The 18,686-nt window shown below is 38.7% G+C and overlaps 2 protein-coding genes across 4 annotated transcripts in view; one reads left to right on the top strand and one right to left on the bottom strand.

Annotated features, from left to right (window-relative positions):
• LOC104008772 (ALG9 alpha-1,2-mannosyltransferase) overlaps positions 1 to 18,686 on the top strand; it is a 140,314-nt gene that overhangs the window by 102,626 nt on the left and 19,002 nt on the right. Inside the window, exon 17 of one of the 2 annotated variants that reach the window (XR_015706008.1) lies at positions 13,517 to 13,633. The gene's annotated coding sequence lies outside the window, so the exon portion shown is untranslated. Of the gene's footprint in view, positions 1 to 4,747; positions 5,006 to 13,516; positions 13,634 to 18,686 lie in introns of those variants that run through there. The other variant, XR_015706009.1, reaches the window with a different exon arrangement.
• The window catches only part of SIK2 (salt inducible kinase 2), a 58,910-nt gene that overhangs the window by 26,336 nt on the left and 13,888 nt on the right, over positions 1 to 18,686 (bottom strand). For both annotated transcript variants that reach the window (XM_087763222.1, XM_087763223.1), the window contains exon 4: positions 8,301 to 8,462. In XM_087763222.1, the coding sequence (XP_087619348.1) occupies positions 8,301 to 8,462 (162 nt within the window). The remainder of the gene's footprint in view (positions 1 to 8,300; positions 8,463 to 18,686) is intronic.

The following is an 18,686-nucleotide window of genomic DNA, read 5'->3' as shown; positions in this document are numbered from 1 at the left end:
TCTGCACAAGTAAACCTCTGTTCTAGGAAAGCTGATTTGGTCATTAGATAGCTTTGTCATCCTCCCTTCAAGACTAGAACTACAGGGCTTATCTACCATCAAACCTGCTGAAGTGATCCTAGTGACAAATAAGGAGCTGCAGCTCATGGCTTCAGTTTGGAAGAAACAATTAATGAGAATCTACTGAAGAAAGATGATGATCAGAGCCTTCAGACTTAAGCAAACTGCTTGGTAAAGGGGCTCTGGGGCATAACTAACTTCAAAACTGTTATATTTCATGATTTACCTTAATAGATTTGATTTAGAATCATCTTCTAGGGCAGCAGAGTAATATTTGGTGGATTGATTACTTCAAAAATCCGACTAAAAATTTGAGGATTTCTAAAAACATAAACACTAGTTCAAATAAAAATGATAGAGTTTCCTGGAAAGGGATTGGTTAAATCAGAGCTACAATCACTCTAGCTCCTCAGAGATTTATGTATTTGTGTGCTGACTGCTAATGATGAGCTGTCATTTTTGTGATGACACTCTTATCCCTCATCTATTTTTGCATTGTCAACAATCAGACTGGAAACTTAAAAAACAGACAAATATTTAAGCTTCATTCTACCCTTTTAACCCAATGTCCCTAAATTAATATTGTATTCCAGATAATTAACATACTTCGTTAGAAGAGAACATCTTGCACTACTGTAAATATCTGGTACAGGTGGAATCCTCAAGCGTTTAAATCTCCAACATCAGTCCAAGGTCACTGTCTTAGCTCAAAGTCAGAAAATCAGATACCCAGTCTCACAGCAATGAACTTTTGGGACTTATCCATAATCAAAGAAGAGCCCCATTGCCTATCAATAAGAAAGCTACAATGCCACAAAGGCTATTTGAAGGTCAGACCACACGCATGATCCATAACAGCATCATGCTCTGCAAGCACACAGAACGCCTGACAGTTGCATGAACAATTACGCAATGGCATCCTGGCATGTCACCATACTCTGGAGGTGCAAATGGCCAAGGTCAGCTCAGATTCCAAATCTACATAAGAAACACTGAATACAACATTCATGCTATGCTTCCTTTTACATTCTCCTTCAGTTCTGAAAGAACTGCAACTTTCGCTGTAATAACAGAGAGCGAAACAACAAAGTCTTCTACCAAAAAAATCCCTCAATCGCTGTAGGTCACCTGCCTTTTTCCTATCATAGCTAGACTTTTGTTGTGAATTTTTTTATTCTCTTTGAGGATACCTTTCTTCACAAATAATTGGCTTGGCAACCTTGACAATACTTCAGGAGACATGAAGCAATTTCTTCTCTCAGACGCATTTTGCCATCTGTGTAGGTGTCATTAAATCTGATCTCTCCCTTCACTTATCTTGAATTTGTCAGATTTTCAACATCCTCTTAGTACTGCAGATAAATATCAATCTTTATCTCTGAACTGCAGCTCCTACTTAGGTGCCACCCTCATAAATCTTCATATCAGATTCACAAGTACATGTACGTATGTCTGTAAGCACAGCTACAGAAAGCATGACCTGCTTCGAAATACACAAGATTTCAATTCCTAAGAAAGTGAAACTCTTTGCCTATCCAGACTGGATTTAAATTAGCTATTTGGTGAATGTGAACACATGGAAGCCACTCCAAAAAGAAACATGAACATATCTGAACGGCAAAAGACTGAACGGAGTCTTTGAGTATGACTGATCAATACAAGAGAAGCTTCAGGTTTATGTTACAATTAGGATTTTTGATTTTTTTACTGTTATCTTCACATGCTTAATTTCATAACCCATAATAGTTTTATTCATGGTTACCAAAAGTAGCTCAAGAGCAAGGACATCTTAGAACTGAATGGCATGATCCTTGCAAGGCTGTTACTTTTGCTCCCTATCTGAGCAATAGAATTACAAAACTTACGCTGTCAAGACAGTGCTTGACTAGGTGGAACAGCAGCAATTGGCTTGCATCTAATGGTCTTGTGACAGCATAGACGATTAAGTTTTATTAGGCAAATCCATGAATGAAAGGTCTATAAATTGATACTAGAAGGAGTAGCCAAGGATGCACGCTGTATAAGCACTAATGCAACAATACTGCTGCTGGGGCTTGGTGGTAGGGACGAACACAAGGGGAATAGGCTGCAGAAAACGGTCAGCCTGGTATACTCTCCCTGTCGCTGCTAGATGGATCTGACCCAGTACAGAATTCCTCGTGAGTCTGTGCGCCTTGTCTAGCAGTATGTGTCTTATAAACCTGGAAAATGGTTCCTTCCTTCTGTCTTTGATCTGCAGTTCTAAAACTTCAATTTCTTCCCTTTTTCATGGGCAAGGAACACCGGTATCCTTCAGTTATGAATTTCTGCTGGAAAAATAGCATGCATTGACAATACAAAGCACAGTAAGAGCCAGATACCTACTAATTCATACTGGACTTTTTCACGTAACATAGGACTTAAAAACAGTGTTGTGTATTTCAGCAATCTGCTCTTATCTTTAGAATCCAATTATATTCTATTGTTGGACAAAATAATTACCTGTGCAGGGAGATCAGCATTATTTGTTAGGTTACATAAATTATTATGGTTACCTCTTTTTGTTTCCATTATGCTTTCTACACTTGTGTCTTCAAATGATGTTAAACCATTTCTTAAGAACTCGAGAATTAATAGCATCCATGAAAACCATTTCAAAGAAAAAGTTCAGGATTTAGATAGGATACTGGATGCTTGGTCCATTCGGCTTCCTCAATTTTTAATTATTGCACTCTCAGTTTAGTTGTCCCGCTTTTTGGAGTGATAGAATGGCCAGGATTCAATTAAGTACAAAACAATCACTAGTTTCTCATTCTGTCTCTTCCTCCCTCCACCTTGTTTCTACTTTGCAATTGCTGATCTACCATAATCATTCTGGATCAAAGGTAATAATTTTTAACCTAAGAACACTGTTAAGATTTCTCATTCCAGTGAAATAGATTTTAAGAACATACTGATGTTTAATGGAAAAATGTGCCAGCCCTCAAAAAAACATATGCCAGCCACAGAATTCTTAAAGGACTGAAATTGGACTCATTACCAGAGGACTGAGGTTATATAATCATAGAATCACAGAATGGGTTGGGTTGGAAGGGACCTTAAAGATCATCTGGTTCCAACCCCCGGCCACGGGCAGGGACACCTTCCACCAGACCAGGTTGGTCAAAGCCCCATCCAGCCTGGCCTTGAACACTTCCAGGGAGGGGGCATAATGGACTGATTTTTATCTTCTTAACATTTGCCTGAATCTGCACGTTAAAAAAATACGATCATTTGCAGCATTGTGTTCAGATGAATAAACTCTGTGTTTGTGCAATCTGCAAATATTGGCTCTCAACATTTGCGGTATTTTGTTTCTCAATCTCATTACCCCCTTTAGAATAATCTTGAATTTAGAAGGTATAATTTTTTGAACATACATCATTTAAATGGAATCTGTTTTCCCGTTAAAAATGGAAACAGACTAAGATTTCAGACCCATTTGCAATTTGAGAAATGGAAGCTCCCTGCCAGAGCCACTGCAACTTCTGCTGTGCATCTAGCAATATGAGGTAGTCTCTAATTTGAACCTCTAAAAATCCTTTAGAAGCGATACTAGCTTCAGAGCTATAATTAATCCATTCTTCTAAAATTACCAACAGAATTCAATCTGCCTGGCTTCATAGAGCCACATGGATCTTTTGTTATAATAGTAATATGAGCAAAGGAGATAATCGGGAGAGAGGTACTGATAAAGGAAAGGTATGAGTGTGTTAGAAACAAACCTGACCCACTTCATGAACTGAATGCTGATCAGCCAGTTCTGACGTCAATGCATATTTTACTGTCCACCAGCAAGACAAACCAGCACTACAACCTACTTCAAAATAACAGTCTCTCCTACCTGATCTGGTTCAAACACAGTAGCTTTACCATCAAGATGGCATGATTTCTGCAGACATCTATAAGGCATCTTAATCTAGCAGTTTTGCGGGGCTGGAAGTATACAGAGAGAAGCTCACTATTCCATCCTCAATTCAAAGCTGTTTTTAATTTTCACAAATGCACAGATGTTTCACTGTACAGACAATGAGCAAGTTTTATTTGATGACAGCATAACGTATCAGTGATCAGTAACTGAAATCCAGTCCCTATGATCCCTTCAAAAAACAGCAAAACATAAAGGGTACATGAACAATCCAGCTATCTACAGGCAATAATTTGAGAAGAACAAAGAAGGTTTAGCCTTGCTAGTGCTGAAAACAAATTCGATGTCAAACCTGATGGAGACTGCCTGGTATGGCATTCTTCAGCTGCAACCTTCTCAGTGGACATTTTATCTGATTAATACTTCTTTTATGTTACTTATGCTAAAATTTAAGTTTGAGGCTTTTGCTCCCAACTACCTAATATCTTCTGGAAAATAACAGTCTATCAAAGCTCTCACCTCAAGATCTACGCATCCTCTGTTTCTTGTCCAGTTACTAAGACTGAAAAGAAAGATCCTTTGAATTCTATCCATCCTCTCCCTCTTAGAGCAATATTAACACAAAACCATTAAATTTCAGTCCAGCCTTCTTGTTTAGAGCCTAAAAGGTGGCATTCTCATCAGCTCACAGTTTTAGGAACACTTATTTTTGAATCTTAGTTTATTCTCCTGGTAGCTGAAATACAGAGGTAACTTTATGCACGTTTCTGTATTTGACTAAAAAGTGTTGTATTCTTACAGAGCAAGAGCTTCAATAAAAGCCTTAGAAGCATCAGAATGACTCAAGAGGTCCACTGGAAGTTAGGAAGAGCCTGGAATGGCCATGAGTATCTATGGGGATTTCATAGCTGCTTGGAGTGATCAGCAAGGGGCAGCCCCATGCGTGGTGCTGGGGCCCAATGCCAACACTGACGCTGCAGAGCTTTCTATCAAAATAATGCATCAGTTACTGTGTTGTTTTTCAATTGCTAGATTAGTTTGAATTACAGACTAATTCTGGCTATCAGAGTTGGGATCCTGCCTGCCTTTTGTTCTTCCACAGTTTGATAAATGAACCATGAAGAATATGAACCACTGGAAAAGACTGTTCTCAGGGATCTGCGCAGCACCAGATAACTCCAAAATCCAGATAAACCATTCTGTGGAATTCATTGTCTATCTCCTTTACAGAGAAAAATAAAACAACTGACTCGGCACAAATCACTACAAAGTTTCTAGCAGTCGTAACTTTCCTCCAGCTACTTTATCACCAAAGCTGGACATGGGAATTGCTATCAATCTGATAAAGCTTGACAAAGATACATGAAAGAATCAGACTATATGAATCACCACCAGTTAATGTGATCATTTACTACCTGTAATTAACGTTCTGTAATACAGAGGTAGAGCACAAGAGCAGCTAAGAGGAGGAAAGAGACAGCAGCAGCTGATGGAATCTAGTAGCTACCATTTATCAGTGCTTTTATTTGAGTCCCTGGAGAACCTATGCATTGAAATTCCCTGAGACAGAACAGTTCATATCTCTAACCCTTCTTTGGTTAATGGGTCTCCTGAGATGCCTTGGAAGTAGTGTTTTTGTGAGCCTGTGTCATGCTTGCACTGCAGTGTTCAGGGAGGCGGGGAACTTGCATCCCCGCAGTGCTAAGGACATCCACGACAGGAATACCTCTGAATACAGCCCCGCTCCAGCGCAGTTGAGGCCCCTGAGGAGTTCTGAAAAACTATGCCAGGCCAAATGTGACAAGCTACAGTGCAGAACACTGATGTGGGGGAAAAGGAATTAGACGGGATAGAATATGGTGGTGAAAATAGGGAGAAGAGCGGCAGATCAGAAGGCAAGGAAAGAAAGCATAGACGAACAATAGCACAAAAATTCCCTTGTATTTAGTTCAGTTACTCATAGTAAGTGGGATCCATGTGACTTGCGGCCCTTAGACACGGTATTTACTGAAGCCATACTTGTCCTGGTAAATGTAATTATATGTCAGTCATAAATCTCCAGGTGCTATGATTGTCAGTAGGTGCTAGAAATAAATGCAAGTTTGAAATTAGAAATGAGAAAAGTAAAAATACTCTACAAATGGTAGTGCTGATGAACCCACTAGATTAAAGCTCAAAGTAGTACCAAAACCCTTTCACTGTCAAATTCACAGACTTATTACCAACAGTTGTGAGCAAACAGTGCGGGTGGCCCTATTAGTTTTCAGAATTTTGAGACATCACCACCAGTTCAATCTCAACGTGATTAGTTATTATACTTGGACCACTTTGTTATTAAGTCCAGACATCATCTTCATCCCAAACTGTTTCTTTAGTTTTCTTCAGGTGTCAAATGTCCTAAATAAGAACTTATACCAGAACTGCATCTTCCTGCTACAACAGTTGCAAAACTCTCTTACTTCAGCTGATGGTAGCTTTTAATATTTTTACAGTTTAACATTAATACGAAAGCCCACAACAGAGTATAGAGAAAATTAAAAGATAACCGTAAACAGTTTAATATCAAATGAAATGAAAAAGAGGCTACTGCAAAGACTCTGCTATTAATTTATATAAAGCAGTAAATAACGATTTTTACAGCTTTTAGAAACCTGCTGTAAAATTCCCACTCTGACATGCTGAAGAGCCACGAAATACAGAGAACATGACAAAGAGCAGATTAATAGGCTTTCCTTTCTAGCTTCAGAGAATCTGTTTTCCACACTGTTCCTTCTGCCAAAAAAACCCGCCTTACATTTAGATTTGATAACAAACAGTAGCCTAATACTCTATGAAAATCATGGTTCTGGAACTCACATAGCTGTATTTTCCTTTTCCTCAATTTTAATTTATCCATTACTTAACCTTTCTGTAAACTCTTAAACCATGTGAAAAAGATGCTAGAGGTGGAAAGGTAGTGGTGAAGGAATGAAGAAATGAATGTTTTAAATGTACAGACAAAATCAAAGGTTAATACAAAAGCAACAAACATATCCAGGATCTGGGAAAGCTACTCCATTAACACGTACATGGATAAGCAATCCTTCTTAGTCCACCAGTAAAATCCCATTTCGTAGGTAAAGATAACCTATGTTGTTTGGTTTTTGTTGTTGGTGGTGGTTTTTTTTGTTTGTTTGTTTGTTTGTTTGTTTTTTAATAGTAATGACTATGGGTTCCTTTTCGCTAAGTTTAAAGAGGATAGAATTCTTGCTCAAGAAATAGTTTTCATCTCAAAGGTGACTGTTCATTTTGAAAGACTGTGTAGATTTCCCATTCTGATAAAGATGACTTGAAAGGATTTAAAAGATTTTTCCTGAGGATGAAGTTAATCCCCAGAATTAATTGCCTAGTCTTCCCAATGTTTACTGTAGTATTGCAGAGAAAGCGGTGAATCTTCATGATACACATGCTAACCAGTTAAACAGGTGTTAACTTTTCCTTTAAAATCTTGAAGGACACTGTCTTCATACTCCATAGACAAAAAGGAGAGCATCTTTTAGAGAGCTGCTGGCACATTTAGCACTTTTCTGCAATTTTATCCTTACAGAAAGCATTAGAGATCAAGATACATTTTCAGTTCATCCATTTCAGAAATGCCAGAGAGGAAATTCAAGAGTAAAATAATCCAGCAGTGATCTACAACTCAGAAATGTTTTATCACTTTACCTTTCTCAGCCTGATTGGCTATCTATTCACACTTCCTTCTCAGAACTAGCAAGTTTACTCCTATACAAACCAGCTTCTCACAGCAGTTAGCCTTCCTTTCCTGCTCCCATATTATCGATGACTGAAGTTCAACAGTCCTCCAAATCAAGATGTTATCTTGCTTTCCCATTTCAAGTGTTGCTGGGCTAAAGTCAGTATGGAAGGATTCGTAGAATTGTAATGAGTTGACAACCGACAAAATTATTTCCATTGCTAGCAACATCTGCTGTGTCTAAATTTATAATTAAAATGAAATCATGCATGCAAAAAGAAAAAAAATCAATAAGCTTCCATTTTGAGTTTTTCTAATGTTGAAAGAAGTTATTTGATTAACTCTGTTTTAACCTGAACATCTGGCAGCATTATAGACATGTTATGACACCCACAAAAAATGACTATAACTCTAAAAATTATTTCCTTTTTCCTGAAAGTATAATAGAGCTAATCTAGGAATTTTTAGCTACATGTACTGTGATATCCACAATGCAAAAATATTACATGTATTACCACTCTGATTTTCTGTACCTTAAGCACAGCAGCAGCAATTGAATTACTGGAACGGCCTTCATAAAAAGAATGTGTTACTGAATATTAGTTACATTCTGAGTACCTGCTATTTTGATGTTCATGTTGTTGTCAAGCAAAAGATTTTCAGCCTTCAGGTCACGGTGAACAATCTTTCGACCATGGCAATACTCCACTGCTGAGAGGATCTGCCAGAATTTGCGCCTGGCCTCAGACTCGCTTAGGCGGCCATGGCTGGCGAGATAATCTGTTAAAATAAAGCGGGTTTAAATGGATTAGACAGCAAGCAACAACCCTGAAACTGAATGATTTCTCTCAAATAATTAGCACTAGGAATCTCAAAGTATTTCAGCCAATCCCAGTATCCAACCCATTATTCTTGCACCCTCCCCTCCAAAAGAATGGAAAAAAAGAGTAAGAAAAAGCTGCTGTGTAATGAAACTCTACTCTCTGTTCCTTCTTTTATAGTTACCTGACTATTCTGATAAATATTTTTATATAACACAATTCCCGTGCCATGGGGAATACTTGGAATAACTGGCTTCACCATCATGAGGTACTTTAAGCTTTAGCCTCTTATCAGTTCATGCAAGCTTCACACCTTACTTCTCCCTCTGAAGCCTCAACAGAGGCTACGTGGTGGCTAAAAGTATTTTTTCTCTGGAAATAAAGCAAGTACCCATAAGGTACCCATCCTGACCTCTCTTGTCTTCACTGCATCACGAGCAGAAAGAACATTTTGTTTTCATATTTGATTATGTTGTAAAAACTAACATTAGCCCTGAAACAAATGATAGCTCTGAAACCGAAGACTTCATTTATCGTCAGGAACAAAAACAAGTGAAGCAGCAGCTGTGTAAGTCTTGACAGAAACAGCTTCTATAGCCAATTCTACTCTTTCTCTTACGAGGCATAAAATCAAAGAATCAACTGTTAGGATGCTTTTAGAATTGCCTTCAACATCCTACAAAGAATGCAGTCAATGGCCAAGGAGCAGCAAATGCATATAGATGTTGTATCCAGTGATCACAGGCAGGGGCTTAGCAGATACACACGTAGCAATCTCCAACCACAACTAGCATTGAAGTTAAACAAAAAACAGTGAGCAAGAGCTAAACGGCTGGAGCTGCCACCAGCCCCTCCTAATTATCATTTATAGAGAAAGCCCCGTGAACAGGAATCATCATTTATAGAGCAGCTGACACAAACATTGTCTGAACTCACTTAACAGGTTAAAAGAGCTGCTTCTGCAAGTTCAAAAGTGAACATGATGTAACGGAGGTTTTGAGCCTACTTCTGTTTATTTATAAGAATCTCTGACAAAATCCTTAAGTAAAATGATTAATCGGATCTTCTAAGCTAGTTATGTAATCTCAGTGATCCAAAAAGGATCATCTTGCCCAACACAATGCCAAAGCAGAATACCTGGCTTTGTTAGGTTGTGTTGGTTTTTTTTGTTTGTTTGTTTTGTTTGTTTGCTTGTTTTTTAAATAAAGTATCATTTATGGGCTTCATAGGTGATTGCAACATTTTAATTTAAGCTTTTCTGCTTTCCTTATGATAAACAGAGAAGGCCTGAGCAGCTCACATTAAGCACACTCTGAAACCTGGAAATAAATTTCCAGTAAAACTTCACCAATGGTGGACTTCTGCTTCATTGTTACTACAGATAAGGACAAAGAAATATGTTGTTCAGGAGAAGGGGGCACAGACCCACCCACGAACCATGACGATTTTTGCAAATATTCAGAAAAACATGAAAAAGAAATTATATGTTGTTGGATTGTACAAAACTGACCATTTCACTGACCTTGCATTCTTATACACGACAAGTTCTCTGCTGCCACTTGGGTCACTAGACTACACTGCCATTAAGTGCTCCAGACAGTGTCATATTGATTATCAAAGTGACTTCTGAATTATATTTTCACTCATACAGTTTAAATAAACAAATGCAATCATTAATATACTATCTTCTTAATATGCTCAGTAAAACAGGCTTATTTCAAAGATGTTTTATAGGGGGATCATTTAGGAAAAAGTTCTATACCCCATTACCAAGGTAACTTAACTTTGTTTTACTTGCGGTGGGATTGAAAGGATTTCATGCACTGCTGCTACTACCTCCCAAGCACATTCTGCAAGCACAGAGGTGGCTGCTCCTGAACCATTTGCTAGACTAGAGACCTCAGTTGCGGTATTCTCATTTCAGCGTCCCTCAAAAAACATTTTTAAGCAAAGCACATTAGATCTGATCTCTGGAACCTGCAGATCTGAAAACTCTCCTCAGAGCTTCTAACCTACCTAAGTCTTAATACACTTTCAGCTGGTTTAACTTGGCAAAGCGCAAGAACAAACAAAAGCCTGGCAGTAAGGGGAGATCATAATATTTGCAAGCTAAATATCATTCAGTCACAAAGTGGCTGACAAATCATATGATATCAAGGTGAAGTCAGATATCAAAGGCACAAACTAAATCACACTGAATGCAAGCCAGCCCTTTAAGCTGTTAATCCATCATTTGTTAGCAATGCAGGAAACAGGTTAATGAATCCAAGCTGTCATTTGCTTTTATCGCTCCAGCCTATCAGGACTTCTTTAAATATTCCAAACCACCTTGGCCTTAAGTATTCCACCAAGTCTAGTAGTCTGCACAGAATAGGTAATTTATTCTGAAATACACCACTTTCTCTCCCAGAGAAGCAGAACATACCACAGTCTATCTAAATAGGTGGTGGTACGTGCAAGGATACTGCTTGTGCATTAACTAGCTTGCAAACAGGAAAGGCTGGGATACAGGCAGTGTGCCAGCCCCTGGGTTACAGAAACCACTTTAAGACAGCTGAAACTTGCTAGAGACATTCTGCCACAACAGCTAGAATCTGGACACCGTTTGAACATGCATGTATATACCTCTGGAGATAAGAACCACGACTCTTTACTGCAGATACCTAGAGCAAAGCACCCTGTTGTACCTTGCAAAGACTGAAAGAGCAAAGCTACCTATGCTTTCATAAACGTATCCTTTGACAAACCTTACTCTCATGTCATACCCTCTGGCTACATGTTTCTATGGTAGGTTTTGTTTTTTTTTTTTTTTTCATTTTTCTATAATAAAATAGAAACCAGAAGCTATCTTAGATTCAGCTGGATCCACAGCAGAAAGCAGGACTTTTGTCACAGGCAGCTTCCTGTCCAGCCTTTTCAGTAGTGCAAAGTACATTTGTTTACTGGACAATTGGAAGATTAAGATGGTATTTACTTCAAATCACATGACTCGGAGACATTGTCTGGCAATCCCAGCGGTCAATGCTTTTCATTTAAAATATGGTCCTTCATTTAGGTGGACAATTGTACACATTTTAAATTTGGTATGTTAAGTCTCTATTAAAGAGGCGCGTACATACCAAAGTGAGTACAGTGAAGGATAATGATGATTAAGGGTCGGGAGTGCTTGTCATACAAGGGGAGGCTGAGGGAGCTGCAGGGGTTCAGCCTGGGGAAGACAAGGTGCAGAGGGGAATCTTATCGTGTGTATAAATACTTGACAGGCGTTAGATGACAAAGCCAGACTCGTCTCAGCAAAAGTAGCCAGCAAAAGGACAAAAGGCAGTGGGAACCAACTGAAACACGGGAAATTCAACTTAAACCTAAGAAAAAGGTTTTTTTCTGTGCAGGTGGTCAAATACTGGAACAGGCTGGCTAGAGATCGTAGTCTCCATCCATGGTCCAGAGCAACCTGCTCTGGTTGACCCTGCTGCGAGCCACAGGGCTGGACTAGACATTCTCTACCATTCCCTTCCAACCTCAACTCTTCTGTGATCTGGGTTCAGTGTAAGGCAGTCAAGACACCACTCAACCGGTTCAAGCTTAGTAAGGAACAAATAATCGCGTATTAGGGGACACATTGTATTTCTAGTCTTATGAATGCCTAGTAACAGAAGCAGTAATAATTGGTTAGAATTTCAGCTAAGGAAATCTACATTAAACATTAGAAAGAATCTTTATAATTAAAAAAACCTCAGATCCTGAATAGCTTTGTCTAGGAAGGTTACTGAATCTCTCTCTAGGGACGTTTCCAAGAATGGTGCAGCTGATCCTGCGCCAAGGCTGGGACACAGCAGATAGCTGCTCAAGCCCATTCCAGTCCAGCTTTCTGCATCTCTGCTCAAAACATGTATGAAATTGTCCAGGAAAAACTGCTAGGTAAAACTAGGCTCATCCAGGTACAGACATAATTAAATACTAATACTCTAAGAAATCAAAGAGGTGTCTGAATGTCTCCTTCATGTGGAAGCATTTCTGGAGATAACTTATTATTCTTCTTCACTTAAACAGGCGCAAGATGCTGAGAAGCTGACATTGTAAGCACAGAGGTTTATGCTATCAAACATGTCTCTTTAAGGCTTAGTATTTATGCTGAAATACTCTAGAAAACTTGTAAGACTTGTCTTCCATATTGACTCAGCTGGGATACTGCAATATTGCAAAGGACTAGTTATGAAGGGAATCTTGTTCTCAGCAAAATTTGGTTTGAGGACAAAAGAACACTACTTCAGCTTCCCTAATGAGTAGAACAAAATCCAGAACAGAATTTAGGTCACTTTGGTTAAACTGTGCATCAGTTACTGCATGTTTCCAAGAGAAACACTCAGAAAAGCATCAATAAAAATGTAATAGCACTGTTACTTTTTCATTTGCACAACGGTAGCACACTTTGCATGACTGGTTACTGTACATATTTAATGTAGGAGTGTTTTCACATATAGCTGTTGTTTTCTGTAAGAAATGTTTTTCCAAATATTTACCAGCCTCTCTGCAAGTTCAGTGCTTTGCTATTCCAAAATCAGATTTACTTTGAGATCTACTTCTCAAGGATGTTTGATTTTGCGTGTGTAGAAGATGAGACCCACCAGACTGCCTGGGGCCGACCTATTTTCCCATACAGCCATTGCACACACTCCGTGAATGCACAAGAGCCTCTTGCAAAAACAGACTTAAGTCCCAAGGCACCCTTTGGGACGAGAGGAGCAGAGCATAAACGGGACTGACTAAAGGAGCTTATTTTGCATTTCCGTGCATTACTATCATTCCACAAAAGTAATTTTTAAATGGGGTGGCGGATGCCCTGGCTGGCATCTGGCAAGAGTAAGAAATAAACATTTTGTTTCCACTGTGAACACTTTAGAAAATCTCAGCATAATCTTACGGTTCTTCCCAGTAAAGCAGAGAGGTGCCTGTGTAAGAGTAGGAATATCAGCACAATACTATAGCCTGACAGTATCCCATTATTTCCTGCAGGATCGCTAAAAGGCAGCAAGGTCCTCACGACATACCATGTCCACTTGCAAAACAGACTGAAGGTTGTAAGGAACAGCTGAACAATCAGGAAAGTCAACTATGAGATGGAAGATAACAGTGAGTATGCAAAGACAGTTAAGCGGTCCTTCCCAGGCACCATGTCTGGCAGTTGAAATGTTTGGCTTTAGTCTTTCTCACGTTCACATTTCTTGCATGAAGTAGAAAAAGGAAATACCAGAAAAGTATATACATAGGTATAGTCACCCTGTCATGTGTTGACTGTTGTACTGGAGCTCTAGATGAATAAGTTGTGCTATTGTCGCTTGTTTGGTAGTTTCATGCTAAAACCCAGCAGCAGGCTGCGTGAGGAAATTGAAGGACAAGATCAAAATAACTGCTCCTAAACTTCAGCCAAAACCCAGCACATTCCTTTAGTTACAATTGTTAAGCTAGACATAAATCACACAAGCTGGTAGTTTGGTCATGTTTACTGCTTTTAAAATGCACATGTAGTATGTCAGACAGCAAGCAAGAGGGGGTAGAAACAACCACAACTGAAAGCTTGGATATTCCCTTTCCCCTTGCTGAACAATGACATTGTTTTTAGGCTTAATAGTCAGCTTCCCCCTCCGCAGTCTGGATTCTTGTAATGTAAACAAACAGTCACTGATGAGAAGCTAGAGAATTAGCCCTTCAGAACAGGTTCACTGTAGTTAGTTTAGCTAACAGATAATCTGTGTCGCAGCTGTTTTAGAGACTTCAGGTGAGAGATGCTGAAGAAGGTTACAAGATGGTGGCTGTAAAGATACTTTTAAAAACACAGCAGAAACAGCTAGTTAAAAAAACTTCAATCTGTAAAGTATTAAGCACAACTGAAACCTTTTGAATTCAAATGTTTTCTTAAGTCTAAAGACCTTTTTAAAAAACAAATCTAAAATGTAACAGCATTTGAAGTGTCTAGGCTAAACATATTATTTACTGCAATGACATTAACTGGCAAAAGGCAAATTCAAAACTGCTGTTGAGTATAGAAGATTTCACAGTGAAGAATGTTAGTACAGGGGTTAAAAATAATCCTGTCCATGAACTACCAGTCAGCACTATGAAATGATGGTTTACCAGAGCTGAAAAGACTCAATGAGGTTTAATACCAGGCTACTCACAGTGAACTTGAAAGCCTGACATGGTATTAAGAGAACATTTACCAGTTACCAACTACAGACAACCATCTTGAAGAGCATGCTATGTTCTTTAAAAGTATCTTATTCAAGAGGGAGATTGAAATGGGACTTCTATCAACTCTCACAAATTTTGTACATCACTGAGTAGCAAAGTTACTCAGAAAAGCTGTCACAAAGGCTAACTTCAACCTAGGGAGTCTAATCTCTCTCAGCTCCTCCTGCACTCAGAGAAGAAAAAGAGGCTCCTCTAGAGGGTGAATCAAAGCTCTGAACCAGCCCCCTGAGAGGCCTCTCACTCCTCACTGATTGCAGAGGGAACATACAGGAAGATCAGCCCCAGTAGAGTGAAGTTTGTCTTATTATACTTCTCCCACCTCGCTAGCTTTTGAGTAAAAATTTAAATAAGCTGCTCTTGCCACAAACCTAGAGCAAGTTTTTGGTTGGTTTCTGGTTGATTTGTTGTTTTTTAAGCCCCCCTTCAAGTGCAATCAAAGGTTAGCCAAAGGACAAAACAGAACACAATACTTCAATGCTGTCAGAAGATTGATTAACTAAAAAAATAGCAGGTTCCACAGGCTTCTAACCATCTTGCTTTACAAGAGAAAAAAAACCAAAAAGAAATCCCCCCAAAAGCAGGATCATGCATGGCAAAGCATTAGAAGCTTTGAAGACACTTGCATACAGGACTCCAGAAGAGCATCCCACTACTTGTGCTGCTTGAAAACTAATGTTATAAAAGGGAGACTACTTCACACATTGCTAGAATTGACATGGCAAATTCAGTACACCCAAAGAAAGATCAGGAAAGGAAGGAGGAAAAGCTTATATAGTTTGAGTCATCTTTCTACTTTTTTTTTTTTTTTTAAATACTACCCTGCTTTTCTCAGCTTTCCAGTTGCATCAAAGTTGCCTTGGACATGATATCCTGCTTATGACACAAGCAGTCCAATGATAAGGACTTAAAGAGGGGGGGGGGAAGAATATAACCCAGACAACTAGAAGGGACTTTGAACATTTGAGTTCTGTTTCCATGAAATCCATCCTCCTGCCCCCCCCCCAGTGTAAAAAATAAAGATCAGCCAGGCTCCACCTCTTCAGTGCTCCAATCACAATGGCCCTCTACATGCTGAACTCTATTCCGTTGCCCTCTGAGCTCATTCTGCCTGCTGATGTTGACTGACAATTTCAAAGAAAAACTTTCTCAGCAACTCCAGTTTTCTTTATTGCAACTAAAATACATGTGAAAATTCTAAGTGCCTGGGTATCAAGCATAAAACTCATGAAATTAGCTTTTTTTAAGCAAGAACACCTCAGTCCAACTCCTAAACAAAGCAACAGTACCTGCTATGTATGAAATACTCCAGCTAGAAAGATTTTCTTTACCTTTGAGAATATTTCTGCTCCTCTGCTATTTTTCTGTTCCTTTCTTCTGTTACTCTACTAGGACATGCTAGACTCATTCATGAAAAATAAAACCATTGTCCCAGGTACCATTCAAACTTAAAACAAAATTGTTATTACATATTCCTAGACAGTGACTATTTGCTCTTCACCTAGCACTTACTGTTGTAGTGCACTTTCTGTCTGAGAGCCTGCAGGAAAAACCGACTTTTTTCCCCTCTGAAATTCTAACATGTTTCTGCCATTACCTCATTTCTGCTTCCTCCTCCAAAAACATATGACAGTGACAAATACATACAACAGCAGAATATCCCATCCTTAATTACAAAAGCCACTCTGAGAAATCATTCCAATAAATCAGAAAAAAATGATTAATTTAGAAGAAACCTGTACAGAAATATTAAGTCTCTAATAATGGACGCAGAAAGACTCCTTAATTATTTTAATGAGAAAACAAGGTCTAAGAGTATTAGCTGAACTGTGTCTGAAACATACATTAAAGGATCTGCAAACAGGGAAAGTCTGAGCCCAAAAGGCTTTGCTTCTTCAGAACAAATTAAGAGTTTAAGTCAAAGTTTTACAGGAAATGACACACATTAAAGCCAAGACAAATAAGAAGGCAAAAAGAGTCACCATCCAAGTTACTTCTGGAATCTTTAGCCACACTGATTAAAGTTTTATATTTTTTTGCCTTCTGTTAATTTGTTTTTCCCTATGACCACCTCACTTTCTCACAAAGCAGCAGCAAAAAAAACTTCGGGTCATGTAAATGCAACTTAATAGTTATAGAATCTTGACTGAGTACTGAGAATGTTTCATATATGAAACGTTAAAACTACACAAAATACACAAACTTAACCTGATGTAGGTACAAAGGTAATTTAGATAGATTTTCGGCTAATCACTTATGCAAGTCTGCATACAAATCTCACAAGATAACCTCCAATGAAGTTTATGAATAGCAAGCTTGTCTTTGGTCAGAACACAGGCTCACCCAATTTTTTTGTCATATGTGCAGGAGCTGAAACAAGCAGTTTTACTTTGATCACTAATGTGCATTTTAAAGTTAAGGGCACTAACACAGGTTAGTTCAGTTAAGGGCACTAACACAGGTCAAAACGAAATGCATTTAATTACTTAGTGTTACATTTCATATGTTTCTTCTTTGTGGCCTAAAAAGGAGCACTGCTATATATAGCTAGTTCTGCAAAAAAATTCAGCCTGTCCCTCCTTCAGAGGACTTCACTGCTACCCTAGCCTCAATAGCTTAGAAAAAACTCAAACAATAACTTGGGGACATGTATGCACAGTACAATCACAGAAGACAAAATGCCCTAGAGATAATGAACAACAGCATACCAGATGCCATAAGCCTGGCTTTTTAGAGTTGTGACAGTTATTCAAGCTACACTGAAGGAGCGCTCAAAGTCTACAACCTGGTGGCCATAACCAGGTCTATGTTACGTGTACGTAGAAAAATTTTTTACTGTGCCCGTTACCACAATGAAGAAGGGAGGAAGAGTGCAGGAAATCGCCTTCAATAGTAGAACGCAAGCCTCAGGAGTGTGGAATCACTTCTATTATTCACTCCATAGCCCTTGGGAAGAACAAAGGCTGATGCACAGCCACCTCACAAATTCCCTTTTATATAATCAAGAGCAGAAGACTTCAAAATTTAGGAAGCTTCCTCAATTCTGCTGGTCCTTCAAAATACTGAAGGATTCTCTACTGTTCTGCACTTTGAGCAATCACGTACACTAAAAGACGGCTGAGCAAGCATAAGCTGTTACCTGCTCAGAATATTTATGTACTACAATTGTCCTGCACTGATTAAGTAACAACTTTTTCCAAAAAAATAGACCGAGATCTTTATTGTGGTCCAAGCTGAGCATTACAAAACAAAAAAGTTGCATCATGAAGTATTACAACTAAAAAAAAAATACTGTATTTCACACAAATTTAACACTGCTTTAAGTCCTGCTCAAGTGATGAGTTTGGGCCAAAGAACATGCATTCATGTGAACTTGACATGTAGGTCAACAGAGACAACCTAAAATTTTTCATTATGAGTGTTACTCCAAGTAACCCTGACACCCCCTCCTGCCCACCATGTTCTTCCTGAAAACATATTAAAAATCATGTCTGATAAATCAGTACAGAACTGCACAAGAAACAGATTCTTCAGTTTACCTGAAATACTGTTTGGGCCACTGTTCATTGTCAGGCTGAACATTTGAATACAGTTTTTCATCTCAACTCAATGCTGAAAACCTGGTAATTTGGTCGGCTGAGATGAGAGTTTACCATGCACTGTTCTGTTTAACAAGCTATGTCTTCCGCTAAAGGAACATCAGTAATTTTAAGCTTCCTTCTTATGCTAGTGTACACTGTAACAGTTTTCCCTAAAGTTCTTAGTTCTAAAATGGGAAACAGTGACAGGTATGACACTGATTGACCTCATGGTTGAAACTGTCAACAGGTGTGACAGTTTTGCTGTGATTTGATACGACAGTGGAAATCATATTAGAATTAACAAATAACCGTCACAGCATGTATGTAGTAACTTGCAGTCATAACTGATTTGGAAT

This window comes from Nipponia nippon, unplaced genomic scaffold (genome assembly GCF_047370975.1).
Source record: "Nipponia nippon isolate SJK-2023a ecotype South Korea unplaced genomic scaffold, ASM4737097v1 scaffold_28, whole genome shotgun sequence".
NCBI classification, from domain to species: domain Eukaryota; kingdom Metazoa; phylum Chordata; class Aves; order Pelecaniformes; family Threskiornithidae; genus Nipponia; species Nipponia nippon.
This window is presented reverse-complemented; position numbering and strand designations above follow the sequence as displayed.